Source organism: Delphinapterus leucas, chromosome 8, assembly GCF_059928025.1.
Source record: "Delphinapterus leucas isolate spDelLeu-1000000601 "Yukka" chromosome 8, BTC_Dleu_Yukka2, whole genome shotgun sequence".
Classification (NCBI taxonomy): domain Eukaryota; kingdom Metazoa; phylum Chordata; class Mammalia; order Artiodactyla; family Monodontidae; genus Delphinapterus; species Delphinapterus leucas.
The window spans coordinates 54,890,745-54,909,967 of NC_143136.1; the positions used below are offsets into that span (position 1 = coordinate 54,890,745).

The window sequence follows — 19,223 nt, forward strand, 5'->3', positions numbered from 1 at the left end:
AGAAATTAAAGATGATACAAATAGATGGAGAGATATACCATGTTCTTGGATTGGAAGAATCAACATTGTGAAAATGGCTCTACTACCCAAAGCAATCTACAGATTCAATGCAATCCCTATCAAACTACCAATGGCATTTTTCACAGAACTAGAACAAAAAATTTCACAATTTGTTTGGAAACACAAAAGACCCCCAATAGCCAAAGCAATCTTGAGAAAGAAAAACGGAGCTGGAGGAATCAGGCTCCCTGACTTCAGACTATACTACAAAGCTACAGTAATCAAGACAGTATGGTACTGGCACAAAAACAGAAACATAGATCAATGGAACAGGATAGAAATCCCAGAGATAAACCCACGCACATATGGTCACCTTATCTTTGATAAAGGAGGCAGGAATGTACAGTGGAGAAAGGACAGCCTCTTCAATAAGTGGTGCTGGGAAAACTGGACAGGTACATGTAAAAGTATGAGATTAGATCACTCCCTAACACCATACACAAAAATAAGCTCAAAATGGATTAAAGACCTAAATGTAAGGCCAGAAACTATCAAACTCTTAGAGGAAAATATAGGCAGAACACTCTATGACATAAATAACAGCAAGATCCTTTTTGACCCACCTCCCAGAGAAATGGAAAGAAAAACAAAAATAAACAAATGGGACCTAATGAAACTTCAAAGCTTTTGCACAGCAAAGGAAACCATAAACAAGACCAAAAGACAACGCTCAGAATGGGAGAAAATATTTGCAAATGAAGCAACTGACAAAGGATTAATCTCCAAAATTTACAAGCAGCTCATGCAGCTCAATAACAAAAAAACAAACAACCCAATCCACAAATGGGCAGAAGACCTAAATAGACATCTCTCCAAAGATATACAGACTGCCAACAAACACATGAAAGAATGCTCAACATCATTAATCATTAGAGAAATGCAAATCAAAACTACAATGAGATATCATCTCATACCAGTCAGAATGGCCATCATCAAAAAATGTAGAAACAATAAATCCTGGAGAGGGTGTGGAGAAAAGGGAACACTCTTGCACTGCTGGTGGGAATGTGAATTGGTACAGCCACTATGGAGAACAGTATGGGGGTTCCTTAAAAAACTACAAATAAAACTACCATATGACCCAGCAATCCCAGTACTGGGCATATACCCTGAGAAAACCATAATTCAAGAAGAGTCATGTACCAAAATGTTCATTGCAGCTCTATTTACAATAGCCAGGAGATGGAAACAACCTAAGTGTCCATCATTGGATGAATGGATAAGGAAGATGTGGCACATATATACAATGGAATATTACTCAGCTATAAAAAGAAACGAAATTGAGCTATTTGTAATGAGGTAGATGGACCTAGAGTCTGTCATACAGAGTGAAGTCAGAAAGAGAAAGACAAATACCGTATGCTAACACATATATATGGAATTTAGGGGGGAAAAAAATGTCATGAAGGACCTAGGGGTAAGACAGGAATAAAGACACAGACCTACTAGAGAATGGACTTGAGGATATGGGGAGGGGGAAGGGTAAGCTGTGACAAAGTGAGAGAGTGGCATGGACATATATACACTACCAAACGTAAGGTAGATAGCTAGGGGGAAGCAGCCGCATAGCACAGGGAGATCAGCTCGGTATTTTGTGACCGCCTGGAGGGGTGGGATCGGGAGGGTGGGAGGGAAGGAGACGCAAGAGGGAAGAGATATGGGAACATATGTATATGTATAGCTGATTCCCTTTTTTATAAAGCAGAAACTAACACACCATTGTAAAGCAATTATACTCCAATAAAGATGTAAGAAAAAAAAAAATATCTACACACAGCTCCCTTAAAAAGAGGATAAGCCCCACTTTGGAAACCACTTTCACGGCTCTGGTGCTTGGGATTCCTCTCCTTCCTCAGCCAGGAGGGGCCTCTGTTAACAAGCCTTGTGTTGGTGCGTACAGTTGCCCCTCAGTATAGCGGGGAACTGGGGGGGCGGGGATTGGTTCAAGGACCACAGTGGATACCAAAATCCACAGATGCTCAAGTCCCTTATATAAAATGGCGTAGTATTCGCATATAGCCAAAGCACATCCTTCTGTATACTTTAAATCATCTCTAGATTACTTATGCATAATAGAATGTAAATGCTATGTAAATCGTTGTAAATGCTATGCAAATATTTGCTGGTGCAGCAAATTCAAGTTTTGCTTTTTGGAACTTTCTGGAATTTTGTTTTTCAAGTATTTTCTACCCGTTGTTGGTTGAATCCAAGGATGTGGAACCCATGGATACAGAAGACCGACTGTACTTACCTACAAGGTCTCCTGAACCAGCAGAGCCTCAAAGACAAATGTTCCTTGCTAAGGATATAATAGGTATAAATTCCCTGAGTTATAGGGGAAATCTCAGGGATGTGGAGGGAACCTTGTGACACCAGCCTCAGCCTCAGAGAGGAACATGGGGGCAGAATTCTCTGCAATTGTAACAGGAATGAAGCCAGTTATTTGTTTACAGCCTCCAGTCCATCTGACATCACTGCAATGTTTTTAGATTTTAGTCAGGACACCTGACTCCTCATTCCCCACCCTGCTGAGAACCCTGGCCCACATCCATAAGGGGGGCTGGCTGTCCCCTCTCTACTCCCACTTCCCTGCCTCAAACAACCCAAACAAGCTGGAGAGAAGGGATACCAGCAGGCCCATCTGGCCAAGACCAGAAGGGAGACCGAGATGCCCTGTCCCGATAAGCGGAAGGACCACCACAAGGAAGAGAATGAGGCCTCCAGAAGGAAAGCGGAAAGTGGAGTACACTGAGATCCAGAGCCTTCGGATAACGTGCCCAAATTCACACAGCTGGTAGCACAGCTGGATCTAGAAGCCAGGTCTCCGTTTACCACTGTGGTCTTGCCACCCCTTCACGACTACAAAAATCAATCCTGCTGGAGGGTGAGATGGCCAGAGAGTGTTTAAGGAGAAGAGGGCTCTGTTCCCCTTCCAGGTCATTATAGTTCCAGGGCAGGGTAGACAACAAAATCCCTTCAGGTCCCTCCCAGTAAAAAGGCCCCTACATAGTCAATTCCTCTTCTCCGAAAGCTAAGGCCAGAAATACTGAACGTTTTATTGGCATTTGCAATATAGCCAGGAAATAGGGTGCTTATCTGACCCAGGATATCATAGTAACAGACAGTGGTGGCAGAGCCAAAAGCTTTGTGGAAACAATGTTATGAGCCCTAAAGAAATAACAGAAAAGAAACTTTCCAACCTACAAGGAAGGAGGCACCCTGACAAAACAATCAGCTGGATTCTGGGTGGGTGCTGAGACAAAGGGAAACCAGCTGAGACCCTAAAATGTTTAAGGCAGGGGACTGCGGCCATGATAGGGGAAGTTTCTGAAAGCTGGGAATTGCGTAGATATTACTTCAGAGAACTTGGAGGGTTTGGTTTTATTCATTTCAGTTTATGACTAGGATGAGTATTTTTTCACTCAAATTTCTTTCTTTCAAAAAAGAATCCTCCAAGTAATGGTATGAATGAAGAAGTATCCTTACAAGGCCCATACTTTCCCATTTTTCTTTAATACACAAGGCAGCTGTGAAAGGGATTGAAAGAGCATGGCCTTTAGCCTGGTGACCATTCTTTGAGTTCCTTTCTCTTTCCCCATCTTAGGGAGAGAGGAATTTGATGGTAATGGTGATAGTGATGGCAGTTTCTGTCACATGTGCTCTAGATCAGAAAATCATCTTTAGTTATCAACCTGCTGACATGAGCACACATTGCTAGCGTCATTTTCCAACCCTGTGTGAAAATGTCTTTACTTGCTTAGGACAGAAAACCAGAGACAGAAGCAAAAGGCCAGGTATATCAAGATCAACATATACCTAATACCACCTCCAACACTGCTTCTCAAACTTTAAAGTGCATAGGGACCACCTGCACTTGCTCAAACGCAGACTCTGGTTCAGCAGATCTGGGGTGGGGACCTAGGAGTCTGCATTTCTAACAAGCTCCCAAGTGACACTGATGCTCATGATCCTCAGACCATGCTAAGAACAACCTGGAAAAATGTCTGGCCTTTCACGCTGTTAGATGATGGTCCCAAACTTTAATGCTTTTTATATACACCTCTTCTTAAATGCCACAGTTAGGAGTGGGAGTTTCCACCTGGCTCAGTGGTCTTCAACCCTGGCTACCCATTGGAATTACTGAGGAGCTTTTAAAAATACCACTGTAATTGGTCTGGGTCAACCTAGCATCAGGAAGCTTAAATGCTCCTGGGGGTTTCTAATGCGCAGCCAAGGTAGGGAACCCCTGATCTCGCCAAATAAGGTGATCCACTTAATGTTTCCACTTCAAGGTTAACTGTTATTCTCCTAATATCTTTTCTCACATCACAGCACTGACTTTAACTTAGCCAAACAGAGTTTACATTTAAGTGTGTAGCAAACGAGTAGTCATATATTTTTTTAAAGCAAAGGTTACCCTTCCTTAAATTTTCAAAATTTTTCTTAGTGACATGGCAAATTTATTAAGCATTTTTCCCCACAGTGTTGACATGCCTCAGTTTTATTGATTTTTAAAATTGCTACAATACTTTAAACAAGCAGGATTTTCATAACGAAAATATCGAGTACACCTTTTGGCATTTGGAAGGAAAAAGAATGCTCACAAAATAATTATACATATATTTTAAATGAAGTTTATTTTTCCCCCTGGGAATAAAAATCCTATTCTGAAAATGTTTCAAAATTAGAGTGCTTAGTTATATCAATCTAAAGTTATTTTTGCTATTAGGTTACTAGGTTTATTTAGAGACTAGCTTTTCAATCAATTTCAATATTTCCAATTTATTTAACTTCTAAAGTTACAAACTGTTCATTTAAATACCCACGAACTCTTATTGCAAGAAGCATATGTATTAGTTAAAACTAACCAAAAATAGACATTTAGAAGGAAAAAATAAAATAAAATAAACCATGTGTTTATGTTTCCAATAATATTTATGCACACAAAAAGCTATTTAAAACAATCATGATATTTTCTAATGCTTATTTATGTTAGTGTGCAAATGTGAATAATACTATTCAACTAGCTAACTAAAAAAGTAAACATTTAGGAAAGCCAACTGTAGTTAAGATAGTCAATTTATCTCAACTATTAAAAATAAAACAGTGAGTTTTTAAGTACACTGGAGAATTAGAAAGCAAAGATGAATACTAGCAACATAGTGCTTAGTAAGTAGTCAATACTGACTGAACAAAATTTTTTGAAGAGGTGGATAAATATATACCCTATCCTAAATCTAGATGCCTCCAATAACTCCCCACTCTTTCCAAGTAATTCATTTTCCAGAAGAGTCCACCAAATATGGAGATACTGAGGAGGCTATTTTGGGGGACTCTATAACCATCAATCAAAATGGGAGAAAAAGTTAGAAATATCAAATCCTGTTGTACACCTGCAACTAATATAACGTTATATGTCAATTATACCTCAATCTAAAAAAAAAAACCTCTATTTTGTATGAGCCATTAAAAAATAGAGGAAAAGATAAAATAGAGTGAATAAGAAAAAAAAAGGAAAGTTAGAATTGGAAAAGTTCATATGACTTTCTCTTTGGCTAATTACAGGTAATATTGGACAGCTCTTAGAAACTTACTTTGAACATTCAACCATGATTTTAGTAACATTCAACCATGATTTTTATAACATACAGCCATGATTTCCTCAGAGCTCGTAAAAAGAAACGGTTGAGATAACACAGAATTTTGACAGAGGGCAAAAAAATCACATCATGCGTCTTTTACTGTCTCTAGAGCAAGCTAGAGACTTGAACTTAAAAACATCATCTAAAAAATTATATCCATTCCTTTACTCCCAAAAGAAAGAAAAACACCTGCAGGTGTCAAATCTGACAGTGACAGATGCAAACATTATAGCTGAGGAAGTCACATGTCCCCCCAAAGAAACTGTTATGAGGACGAAAAATGATAGGTCATTGGTAGGTACATTTTGCTAGGCTTCATGACTTAAGGCAAATTTAAGGACACTGTGCGGCCAACGTAGCCTGATTCACAAAAGCAAGAAAGAAAACTTGCAGTCTGTACACTCTCCCCCCAAAAGTCACGGCCTGTATTTTAAAAACACAGCAAGGAGAAAGAAGGGCAACTTGTCTAAGGAGGTTTGCTACTTACACAAAACCACAAATGAACTAAAACTCTTCTCTCAAGTGATGACTAAGGGTGATCTAAATGCAAAAGGTGACACATGCAAAGCACTGGTATGCTATAGAATTTCACTTCCTAAACTGATACTTTTTAAAGTTTTTTTAAAGTATGGCACTTTTTTCCCTGAGCACCACATCAAGGTTGCAAAGGTCTTCGAATTCACAAAGGCACTGCTAATAAGTTAATGGTGTGCATTACTCATGCACACATATACACTTGGTCTGAATACAGAGATGATGGGTTATTTTTGTTTCCATTTAAAAATATATACACATGGGCTTCCCTGGTGGCGCAGTGGTTGAGAGTCCGCCTGCCGATGCAGGGGACGCGGGTTCGCGCCGCGGAGCGGCTGGGCCCGTGGGCCATGGCCGCTGAGCCTGCGCATCCGGAGCCTGTGCTCCGCAGCGGGAGAGGTCACAGCAGTGAGAGGCCCGCGTACAGCAAAAAAAAAAAAAAAAAAAAAAAAAAAAAATATATATATATATATATATATATATATATATACACACATGATTAAGTTCACCCTAGTGTGATAGTGCAAACTGAAAACAGGGAATCAATTATGAGCTGTTCAACTTGGTTTATTGTGAGTGCTTGAAAATGTAATCTAGCAAAATTCTGCAGAGTCAGACCATAATCATTGCCCTGTATTCTGGATGACAGAATATCCTTGCCACCATTCCCACACCTTCCCCACCAAGCCCACAGCAGACATCATTAATCAAGTAGGTAGGTCACTCTCTGCTGATCCTAGCCTCAAACTTAGAATCCCGGAAAGCCACAACTAACTGAGCAGAGTTGGCATAGAAGGAAAAAAACCCAAAAAGACAGTGTGCCAATGGTCAGGTACGTTAAACCACAGGTATTTACTGCCTCACACTTCTTTCTGGCCAACAACCGCAAACCAAGAAAACAAACAAAATAATAAAGTCAAATAGGAGTTGTATATATGACTTGTATTCTAAGGCCTCACCCAAGATGGGGTGTCACGACAAGGAGCTCTCAACAATCGTCTGGGTATGCCAGTTCTGAAGGCATGCTGAAACACTTGTATAACCTAGTAACCACAAATGCCACAGGAAAAGGGCAAGTACAGAAATTTCCTATTTAATTTAAGTACAGAGTCTGATTCTGATGGTAAGACTTAAAAGGTATTTGTTGTATGCTCATTTACCATACAAATTTGGCAACTAAAGGTTTTTAATCATGTACACATTCCAAGAGAGAAATCTAGACGCTTAACTTTTACCATCTCTAGGCCACTTTTGATTGCTGCCAAACAAACAAAAAACACAACTCTATTTTGACCAAGTAATGGTAGCTTCTACAGCAATCTTATTTTAACCTTTGTAACTCAACTTGTAAAATCAATTGTAAAACTAAACATAAATAACTAAACATATCTCAAAACAAAATGGTTCCAAGTTGCATTGTCCACAACCAAAAAAACATGCATACAGAACTGTACACACACACACTCACACACACAATTAAAGAAAAGCACTAGAAACGCCAGGATTACTTTCAAAAGAAAATGGCCTCATTCTGGCTATCTAGAAAAAGCCATCAATTCATAGTTCCTTGCATAGAAGGGTTAAAAAGGAAATAAAAGAGTTAGAATGTCAGGTCAGGAATGGCAGCGGTCAGAATTATTCTACTGTCACACAGAAGACATACTTATAAAGATATGTAGAGTCATCTTCTCCTTTATTACCAGCTGCACCACATAGATGTGCCACTGTTTACTTAACCACCTTGCTTTTGATGAGGGTATCTGAATGACTGCATAAAATAAAAGTCACACTTACATAAAACAAAAGTCAACGCGTAGAGGAAAGGTCTGGAAGGGCACGTAGCAGAAGAGTGGTTACCCCTGGGAAAGCGGGGTTGACAAGGTGAACTTTCACTTTATTCACACTGTCTAAATGATTACTTAGTAAAGAGAATATATTCAGGTACAGCTTTAAAAAAAAAAAAAATAAGAGGAATCGGGGGAATAACCCAGCTCTCTCAGAGTCTGAAGTCCAGAGTACTGAGACAGAAAGATGATGGCACTGAGCGGGACTGAAATGCTTTCCGAGGTCCCCTCCTTTTCACTACACATAAGTACTCTTCATTATTCTTCATTCCTAAACTGCTACATCTCATCCAAGATGACCACCTCTGCCTACTAATACCAAAAGAGGGTGGGAAAGAAAAGAGTGTGGGTATAGCTCCTGACAGCCATGGATCCTTTCATGACACTATTCTCTCTCCTTTGCTCTTAACTGTCCCCATGCTACCAAATCTGGTAATATACTTTATATTGAGATTTAAGTGGGTGAAACAGTCTTTGTGACAACTTTCAACAGCACAACTATCAACAGCATCCTCCTCTCACTCTGACACTAAGGAGGAAATTCATTACAGTCATGTATTTTATTCATCTTTGGTATTCTGAGTATATTACCCCTCACTAATGTCAAAGGAATTACTTAATTTGTTAATATTCCTGTATATTAATGCATTTGTTTTATCTATCAAATTAATCAAAACATAATCCTCCCTTCCATAAGTTCTGGATTTTATAAATTCCAGGTTAGTTATTTATTCAGCAACTAATGTTAGACCAGAAGCATATGAACTAAAATACTAAATGAAGAGGTAATTTAAACACTTAAGTGTTTCAGGATATAGTTACAAAATATTTACCATTCTAATCAATCGCACGTGAGTTAATCTTGGTTCTGTGTATCCTGGTTGCTCTTGTATTCTTGTACTTTAACATCCTTGTTACGAAGCTAAATTGAGGTAATGCAACTGGCCCATAGTAAGTGTTTTATTATCAAAGAGACCAGCAAAAGACTATCTGGGGGGAAGGGGTGCACATTACAGGACAGAAGGGGGAAGTTCCATCCTATGAAAATATACTAGATTAGTTGCTGCATTTGGGAAAGAGGCAGCATAAGGGCTCTAAAGATGTAGACATTAAAGTTCCAGAGATGAAATATCAAAGCAAATAATAAGACATAATAAAAATAATATATTTACATCTAGGGAGGGGGAAATGCCAGCATCATGCTAATAGCAGGCACTGTTTGACCCTGCCCATGACTACCTGTTTCATCTGTCCTACCAAAGTCATCCTGGTAATTTGCAAAGACGTTTATTCACACTAAGCAACTGGCCACTCTTTTGTAGAAAAATTTCTAGCATCTCTAGTGTACTGATATTTACAGCCCTTTGTCACAACCAATGGGACTCTAGTGAGAGAGAATGCAAACCTCCTTACAAATAAAAATCCCCTTCCCCGAAGTATGCAACTTAATATCCATAAGAAGAGTAAAGTGAGCACCTACTCACATTTCACCTCTAAAAATTAGTATTCAGTGTTATCATATACACTCTTAATCCAGACACAAAGACGATACTTAAAATAATTGAGCAAATGCACACATTCTGCTTTATATAAGTTCATAACATTTTCTGAAAAGTATACAAACATTCACTAGGTCATAGGTGCAGTGACTGGAGTCTACTATTTCTCTACTTCTATACTCTATATATTCAGAGTATCTCATCTACTGGCTGTAAGGCATATAAACATCACCTCCTTAATTCTGTTTTTTATACTTCATATTTAGATGATTAAAATAAAACTCAATACCAATAAAGCTTAAAAGCACATCAAAATTGTTATTATATGCTTTTGAAACTTTTAGCCCAACTATTACTGATTGGATTTTTAAGGCTTTAATGTGTCTTAAAAACATTTAACCTGAGCATTTCATGTGAAGTCTAGTTAAATGCAGGGTCAATAATATCAAACACTAGAGAATTCCCTGGCGGTCCAGTGGTGAAGACTACGCCTTCCAATGCAAGGGGTTTGATCCCTGGTTGAGGAGCTAAGATCCCACATGCCTTGTGGCCAAAAAGCCAAAACATAAAGCAGAAGCAAAGCTGTAATAAATTCAATAAAGACTTTAACAATGGTCCACATAAAAGAAATCTTAAAAAAAACAATAATAATAATATCAAACACTAGATTTTCTCATGTATCAATAACTCTTCCTTTGGTGAAAACATCTTTATTCAAGTCTAAGTGGGTTATTGAATTAAGAGTGATAGTACTACTAATAATAATGGTAACAATATTTATAATAGCTAATACTTATTAACACATACTATGTGCCAGGCACTGGTCTAAGTGCTTCATATGTACTGATTCTTCTAATCCTCACAACAACCCTATGAGGTAGGTAATATAGTAAAACCATATTAATTGAAAATCATTAGAGAGTGGAAAGAATGAATTACAGAATAATACTTTCTACAATTTTATACACATTATTACAACTTAAACCTAGACTTCCAGTTAAATATAGTAGACTGACCAACATGTCAGAACAGACTACATAGCCATGAGATTTCAACAAGTTTATAAAAATAAAATCCAGGAGGAGGTGTGATAACTAACCTAGCAGAGTAGAGGAAGTTAAAGCCTATGTACCCAGAAGAGAGGAGCCAATACACTCAACCAAACACGTAACAAGTTCAGAACCTGGAAGTAGCAGGTGCTGCAGAAAAAGGGGATGAGGTATAGGGCTGAAATTAGGACTAGATGTCTATAAAATGGGCAACTGGACCCCAGGTCCTCTCCCCACTCTCCACAGCCAGACAACCCACCCACCCCCAAACTCCATCCACTGGAGAAACTGAAGCTGGGGGTCACCAAACATAGAAGACGACTGCAGTGGGGTGGGGCAGGGTATGTGGAGGCCGAAAATAGAAGGATTAAGTAAGTAAAAAACCACATACAAACTGTGGAGTCCTCAGCCCTTTTTTCCCACCCTGCTGCTAGAATGAGGAATCCTTCCCAGGGAAACTGAATAGCTCCAAAGAAAAGACCTCCTCTGAAATTTAGGGAACTCCAAGACAAAAGGCCAGCTCTCTGCCTGAGGCAGATAACTGATAAACCCAGCCCACACATAAGGAACTATGAAGTCAGCTTTTTAGTACCTAATTCTTAATATGAATGGATAACCTCTCCAACTTTCTAAGGAAGCCTTCAGAATGGAAGACACAATCCAAAACAAACAGAACAGGAAACAATGCAGGAAACAGGAAAGACATGAGGAAAACACCCATAGTCATCCTCATAAAAATTGAACAGAGAAAAAAGATATCTTAGAAATTTAAAAGATACAGCTAAAAGAAAAATTCAACAGAAGAGCTGGAGGAACAGAAAAAGAACAATTACAATACTACAACTTAGGAGAGAAAAGAGGATCAATTAGACGTCCAACATTCTTTTAAAATTAGAGGATCAGTCTGGGAGGTCCAACATTCAAATGACAGGAATTCTAGAAAAACAGGATGGAGAAAATTATCAAAAAGATAACACAAAATGTTTCCCAGAATTGAAGTAGACAAGTCTGCAAATCGAAAGATTCCACCAAGTCAAGCACCCATCAACCTGAATGAATAAAGACCCACACATCCTCATGAAATGTTGGGCATAAAGAGAAGCTCTTAAAAGCTTCCAGAGTGTAAAAACAGGTCCCACAGGAATCATGAAGGCTATAAGACAATGGAGCACTGCCTTTAACATTCTAAGAGAAAATTATTTTCAACAGAGACTCCAAACTACCAATCTGTCAAGAGTAGAGACATTTTCAGACCTGTAAAGCCTCAAAATCTTTACCTCTCATTCACCTTTTCCCAGGAAGTTTTTGATAGTGGATATACTTTGGCAAAAAAAAGTACAGTAAATCAAGAAAAAAGATCCAATAAACAGGAGATCCAACATGAGACTGAAAAACAAAGGGATCCCAGAATGACCACCAAGCCATGCACGGGTCTGGAGAGCAATGGTCCAGATGGCAGAAGATGAAGGACTGTGGAAAAAATGTCGCCAAAGGGAAAAGGAAAAAAAAAAGGAACTGATGGATTATCTAATGTTTTTTAGCATTTAAGCCTTTGGATACTCATCGTGACAGGTATATTAAAAACTAAGCAAATTTTAAAGTCAGGAAATTATTATTGTAATTCAAGGAAAAATAAGATTCTAGTAGAAAGGAAACAATGATAGGAAATAATTGATAATGATCAATAAACAACATTTGTATCTATTGATTTAACAAAAAAGTTGTGATTAATCTACATTGGGAGGGGTGGGGGAGGTGAGGATATAAGCAAAGTAATCCTGCCTGCCATAAAAGGAATTCAAAAAATCATTTTTAAAATGGACAAATCAAGAAAGCGTAATAAAACATTTTCAAGGAAGGTAAATACTAGAACAAACCACTAAGAGCTAAAAGTACTTGTCTCCATGGCTCTAAGAGGAGGAACTACTCCTTTTCATTATAAGCCTTGCACTTCTACTTGAGCTTTTAAATTATGTGCATGAATTACTTTAGTAAAAAGAAAGCTAGTTTTTAAAAAAAGAAAAGAATTCAAACTTACAAATTCAGTATGAATTCAAAGAAAGGAGGATTGTGGAACTGGAAAGCATGAGAAGGAAGCCCTATCTACCAGCTACAATTACTTACCCCACCAGGGCTATTCACAGAGAGACCTCCTCAAAGGAGCTCCCGCAGCCTAACCAGGCTTTCTTACAGGCCAGGATATTCCCTCTGCGCCAAGTGGCAGGAGCAAACGACAGACCCAGAGGCACTTCATTTAATAAAAGTGAAGAATTGGTAGAGTCCAGATTAATGATACTATAATGTGTATGGAATCAGTATAAACAGCAATAAAATACTGCCATATTACAAGGATACATTTCCTGAGATCTTATGATAATTTCTAAACACTAAGTATAATAACACACAGTGGAAAATCTGCAATTCAGGGTGAAGTTCCATGGCGACAGTCAAAATGAAGATACTTTATCTCTTGCCTTGAAATTTAAGCTTAAGCAATAGCATCCATTTCTGGACTTATCCCTGATTAAAGATAACACAATAATTCAGTGTAATATAACAAAGTTCAAATTTGGTCCATTTACAAAAGAATTCTCATCAAAGTTGTTTTAATCATAGAAGTCTTGGATTCCCACACAACACAAACCAGGTACTTGAAAAGTAAAGCAAGTACTAGCTCTGCTTAGAAGATCACTGATATACCAAGAGTCTCTAAATTTCTCAATAACCCCATGGCCTAGATAAAGCAAAACAAGAACCAACAGTTATACATTACAGAAAGTCCTGAAAAACTAAAATTCTTATGAAATTGTTCTTATTTGGTTCATCTTTTTCTTAAAATTCAGAAAAGTCAGGCACACTTGAAAATACACTGGGCTCCTCAAAATGCAAGGTTCCCTGAAGCTTTACAGGTTGCTTCATGCTACCAACTCACTGATCAAAAACCTAGATGTAATTCATGATACATTGATATCCCCTAAAAAAAAAAAATGATTTCACAAATGTGTTGGTTCCTAAGGGAGAAAAGGTGGTTCCAGTCACAATAAAAGCCATATTTAGGAATATAGCAAACTTTTTCAAAGGACCTGCTTCAAGGAGAAAAAAATGATATGAACCAGAAATAACTGTATTTTATTTTTTAAGATATTTACAGGAAACTGTTCAGGAACTCATATTTTTTGATAAAGCAATAGAAAATGGATTTATTTTCCATGAGTTCAAAAGCTTTGTTATAGTGTTTTCATTATAAACATACTGGTTCAAAAAAAAACTACCAGAAAAACTCCCACAATTAGTACCACCTTGACCTTCAGAGTCTTATCACCACTCATTCTTACTACAAAAAATAAAAAATAAAAAAATAGAAGCAGCAAAAAATCTGATTACTCGCTCAACATGAAAGCTTACATTATCAAACTTCTTTTTTCTCAAATCAGACATATGAAGTATAACAGGAGCAGAAAGATTCTTCGTAATATAGTCTAATGACCTGTGTGCTATTTAAAATCACAAATACTTTGAGTAGCATAGAGTTAATCTAAATGTATATTAATGTATATAGATTGTTTATGTCCATTTTAAACTTAAGGAAGAAAGCCTATAACTACAGACTTATTTTAATAAGGAAATACCAAATATTAATTCTTTTAAAAAAATTCTCACATAAACTTACAAGAGAAATTTAAAATGAACAGGACGCACTATTCTAAGCTCACAGGCAAAAAAGCTAAAAATATGCCTAATTTGTGTATTTACTATGAGGTCCAAAGATACAAACAAAATCAAAGCAATAAAGAATATTATTACCACTTGATAAAGATTAGACAAACTATCAATAAATGTAAAAAATACAATGTATTATATGATGAGTTTGAATGCAAAAACCACATATTTATTAAACATATGATTAACTTAAAAACACCAAACCAGTTTGTTTTAAAGTGCTCCTCATCCAAAACCTTGGACAAAACCATCACTCCAAAGTGAACTGAAAAAACAGTTTACAAAGCAAACACTGACAATAGGTATGGACAGGCACTACCAAAAAATGCTATTTGTTCTTTAATTAAATAATGCCATTCTCAAGTTATGTAGGGCAGTCAGCTTGACAGATTCCTTTTTTATAAGTATTCATAAATAAAAAATGTCTAGATATTCTAAAGAGCTGCAAACATTAATACCTTACAACAGCAGCTTACGTCTATTTTCAGAAAAAAGCACTAAAATCCTCTTCCATTGCAAGTCATTTATTTCTCTGGTGGAAGTGAGCAAGGTCACTACAATATTAACCTCTTTTCTAGAACAATGTAAATAACAAGGTATACACATCTTAAATTTGGTAGGTCATAAAAGTTAGGATGCAATCATTTTTTCTGATGCAACAGAAAAATAAATAAGTAAAAATTAAATACTTTAACCCAATATTTGGTATTGATAAATCAGTAGTGTCAACTTCATATACAAAGGACAGCACAATCTCGTTTTTAAAAAATCCTCAATGTCATGGTATTTGGGGTAAAAATATTTCGAATATTAAATGTTTCCCTTTTGCTTAAAGGAATATAATACAAACACCATCAAGCTGCGACCGTAACTCACTTTCAGCTGGGGTAAAGTGACCATTTGGTCCATGGCACAAGTTACATATATCACACTTCTGTCAAACTGAAACCTTAGGTTTATAAGATTTCATGTTTATAAGCTACAATACACACTGACTAAGATGTCAGTCCCTCACAGTATTTTAGAAAAATATCTACATTTGTCCTTACAGATGTCAAAATGTTACACCATCATTTGTTCAAAAAAAAAAAAAAGATGCACATTCATACTGTGAAGTTATTAGGAAAATACTCTTGCAAATAAACTATATAAAGATAAAATACACTTCAAAGGTATGTGGGTTGTTTTTTGTTTGTTTGTTTTACAATATTCTATAAAGTGCAGAGAAATCCTAAGGGAAAAATTACTCCCTATAACATAGTTTAATTACAGCAGCTTTTGCATAGCAATACTTAGAGGAAGTTGGACACTTCCGTTTCCTCAGGAAGAGAAGGATGGAAGAGGATCTTCCGATTCAGATTTTTTTTTGGCCATAAGTCTGCTTTCTTCAGGAATGGTTGCTGATGCCAAATCTCCATTAAGTGTATTTCTGGAACAGTGAACAGGTCCTATTAAGAAATTGATTAAAAGGTTAAACATCCTATCAATATTAACTCCAGTCCTCCATGAAAGAATATTTCCTATTCAGGGACATGAAATTCCTTTAGCTTCCTGCTAACTTTCCGATGGTTTGTTTAAGAGTAAAAATGTAACTTTTCTAGTACTGGCAGTTGTAAGGAGAAACTTCAGAGTTCTTGAGAAATTATGAAACTATCTGAAGGAGAGATACTTGTTTTGTTCATTGCTAGAACCAAGGTTGGCACACATGAGCAGCCAATAAGTATTTGCTGAATTGAATTTAGTCTTTCTTAACTATCGCTTTTCCAACCTGATCGTTTTAATGCTGTTGGTATCCTCCTCATTTTCTAGGCAAAGAAACCAAGTCCCAAAAAAGATTACAGGCCTAACCCAAAAATCACACAATAACAGAACTGGAACTAATTCAGGTCTTGCTCTTTTCATTACAAGACTTTCTCTTTCTTTCTTTTTTTTTTTAATATTTTAATTTTATTGGAGTATAGTTGATTTACCATGTTGTGTTAGTTTTAGGTATACAGCAAAGCATCACAAGACTTTCTGAGGAAAGCTGACAAGGTATGTCACAGTGAAAGTTCTCATATCTCCATTTGGGATGCAGCTCACAAAACTATCACTGCAGCTGCCAAGTGAGCACATCAAACACACTGGCATGGTCCTATTCACTTTCACATGTACATATTTTTTTAATTTAGCATGAACATTTATTACTTTTATAATTTTAAAAAATCTAGTTAATAAAAGTAGAAGCAGCTGCATATCTCAAGAAAAAGAATATGCTGCAATAAAGACTTTCAACTAAGATTGCTAATTTGCAGAACATACTTTCTAAGAAAGAGCACTAATTCAGTCTCTGCTTTGTCAACTAACTGGGGCACTAAACTTTAGGATAAACAGAAGGAAATCTAAGGATAAAACTCTGGCCTACCCTACACTTGCCAATTTTAAAAAGTTCTAGAGAGGTGAGATATATGTATGTATAAAAATATTAACGCCTGTGTATATAAACATTAATGCATGTATGGGTGTGTGTGTGTGTAACTAATTTTGTTACCCTCCTTAACAGCTAAATTAGGGGATGTTAAGTGGAATATTTACACTGAGATCTTATAAAAACAGTTTTCAAAAATTCAGAACCAGGGCTTCCCTGGTGGCGCAGTGGTTGAGAGTACGCCTGCCGATGCAGGGGACACGGGTTCGTGCCCCGGTCCGGGAGGATCCCACATGCCGCGGAGCGGCTGGGCCCGTGAGCCATGGCTGCTGAGCCTGTGCGTCCGGAGCCTGTGCTCCGCAACGGGAGAGGCCACAACAGTGAGAGGCCTGCGAGAGGCCTGCGTACAGCAAAAAAAAAAAAAAAAATTCAGAACCAGGCTCGCTAGGAGTGTCGCCTTAGAGATCTGCACGGGCTGGGCTTGCGAAAGGATCAACATGCCTTGCCTTTAGCTAGAGATTTACTGCATCCTTCCTTGGAAGAGGAAAAGAAAAAACATAGAAAGAAACGGCTGGTTCAAAGTCCAAATTCTTATTTTATGGATGTAACACGTCCAGGCTGCTACAAGATTACCACGGTTTACAGCCATGCTCAGACAGTGGTGCTTTGTGTAGGTTGTTCAACCGTGTTGTGCCAGCCGACAGGAGGAAAGGCCAGACTCACAGAAGGGTGTTCATTTAGAAGAAAGCAACACCGATGATCCACACAACTTCCTGAATTTGTGTTCTATCACAGAAAGCCTTATCAGTTCAGTAATTCCAGTTAATCTACCAAGATAATGTAATTATGTTTAATTTTGTAAGGTATACAACAGCGCTCTCCTATTTTGGTGTCAGTTCTTCAATAAAGTATTGATTACGGGCAAAAAAAAAAAAAAAAAAAAAAATTCAGAACCAGAGTGCCTAAAAGAGAAGAGAGCTAAGGAAAATGGCTGGCTTTAAAAGAATTAATTTAGCTATAACCAATGAAAATGACGCCCTTAAAAAAAAGAAATGGCAGGACTTCCCTGGTGGCGCAGTGGTTAAGGATCCACCTGCCAATGCAGGGGACACGGGTTTGAGCCCTGGTCCAGGAAGATCCCACATGCCGCAGAGCAACTAAGCCCGCAAGCCACAACTACTGAGCCTGTGTGCCACAACTACTGAAGCCCACGCGCTCTAGGGCCTGGTGTCGCAACTACTGAGCCCGTGTGCTGCAACTACTGAGCCCACGCTCCACAACAAGAGAAACCACCGCAATGAGAAGCCCCCGCACCACAACGAAGAGTAGCCCCCACTCACCGCAACTAGGGAAAGCCTGTGTGCAGCAACGAAGACCCAACGCAGCCACAAAATTTAAAAAAAGAAATGGCATCTAAAAAAAAGTACAAGGCAGAATAGAACTCTTTCATAAGCTCTGGATGAAAAGGGTCATGTATAAAAGGCAGAAAGAGCAAGGTAAATCAGAATGTATGTCACCTGCCCCAGGTGACATTTTTTCCCATACTTAAGCTCTTTAACCATTTTCCTCTTTTTCTTATCACTTCCAAGATCTAGTAAATTGGCCCAGGAAAGTTTCTCCCAACCCCTTTCAACACTCAATCCTTTTCCTTCTTTCATTTCTTTACTCATTGCCCCAACTTATATTCAAAATGATAATGAGCATAGTGTTCTATATCAATAAATAGATTAGTTCTGTAAGAAAAATGGGCATTAAAAAAAAAAATGCAGGCTTCCCTGGTGGCGCGGTGGTTAAGAATCCCCCTGCCAATGCAGGGGACATGGGTTTGAGCCCTGGTCCGGGAAGATCCCACATGCCGCGGAGCAACTAAGCCTGTGCACCACACCTACTGAGCCTGCACTCTAGAGCCCGTGAGCCACAACTAGTGAGCCCACGTGCCACAACTACTGAAGCCCAGGCGCCTAGAGCCTGCGCGCCACAACAAGAGAAGCCACCGCAATGAGAAGCCCATGCACCACAACGAAGAGTAGACCCCGCTCGCCTCAACTAAAGAAAGCCCACACACAGCACCAAAGACCCAACACAGCCAAATATAAATAAATAAATTTATTTTTTAAAAAAATGCCGGGCTTCACTGGTGGCGCAGTGGGGCCTGTCAATGCAGGGGACACGGGTTCGTGCCCCAGTCTGGGAAGATCCCACATGCCGCGGAGCGGCAGGGCCCGTGAGCCATGGCCGCTGAGCCTGCGCGTCCAGAGCCTGTGCTCTGCAACGGGAGAGGCCCACGACAGTGAGAGGCCCGTGTACCGAAAAAAAAAAAAAAAAATGCCATCAACTTCTAAAAATCTGAAAATGACCAGCAGTCCCCTTTAGAATCTCAACCATTTTCATGAACTTTACATTTCTCCTCTAATTAAACCTGTTTAACCTTCTGGTTAAGTAAAGCAACTCTATTTTATACAACGTTT

General features: G+C 38.3%; 1 protein-coding gene and 1 pseudogene across 4 annotated transcripts in view; one reads left to right on the plus strand and one right to left on the minus strand.

Annotated features, from left to right (window-relative positions):
- PLEKHA3 (pleckstrin homology domain containing A3) overlaps window positions 1-19,223 on the minus strand; it is a 137,190-nt gene that overhangs the window by 98,656 nt on the left and 19,311 nt on the right. The window contains exon 8 of one of the 4 annotated variants that reach the window (XM_022570135.3): window positions 1,694-15,796. The exons of the other annotated variants lie outside the window; for them this stretch is intronic. Coding sequence (XP_022425843.1) covers window positions 15,669-15,796 — 128 coding nt within the window. The 3' untranslated portion in view covers window positions 1,694-15,668. Of the gene's footprint in view, window positions 1-1,693; window positions 15,797-19,223 lie in introns of those variants that run through there. 4 annotated transcript variants of the gene reach the window in all.
- LOC149748559 (small ribosomal subunit protein eS27-like pseudogene) lies at window positions 16,129-18,387 on the plus strand (annotated as a pseudogene).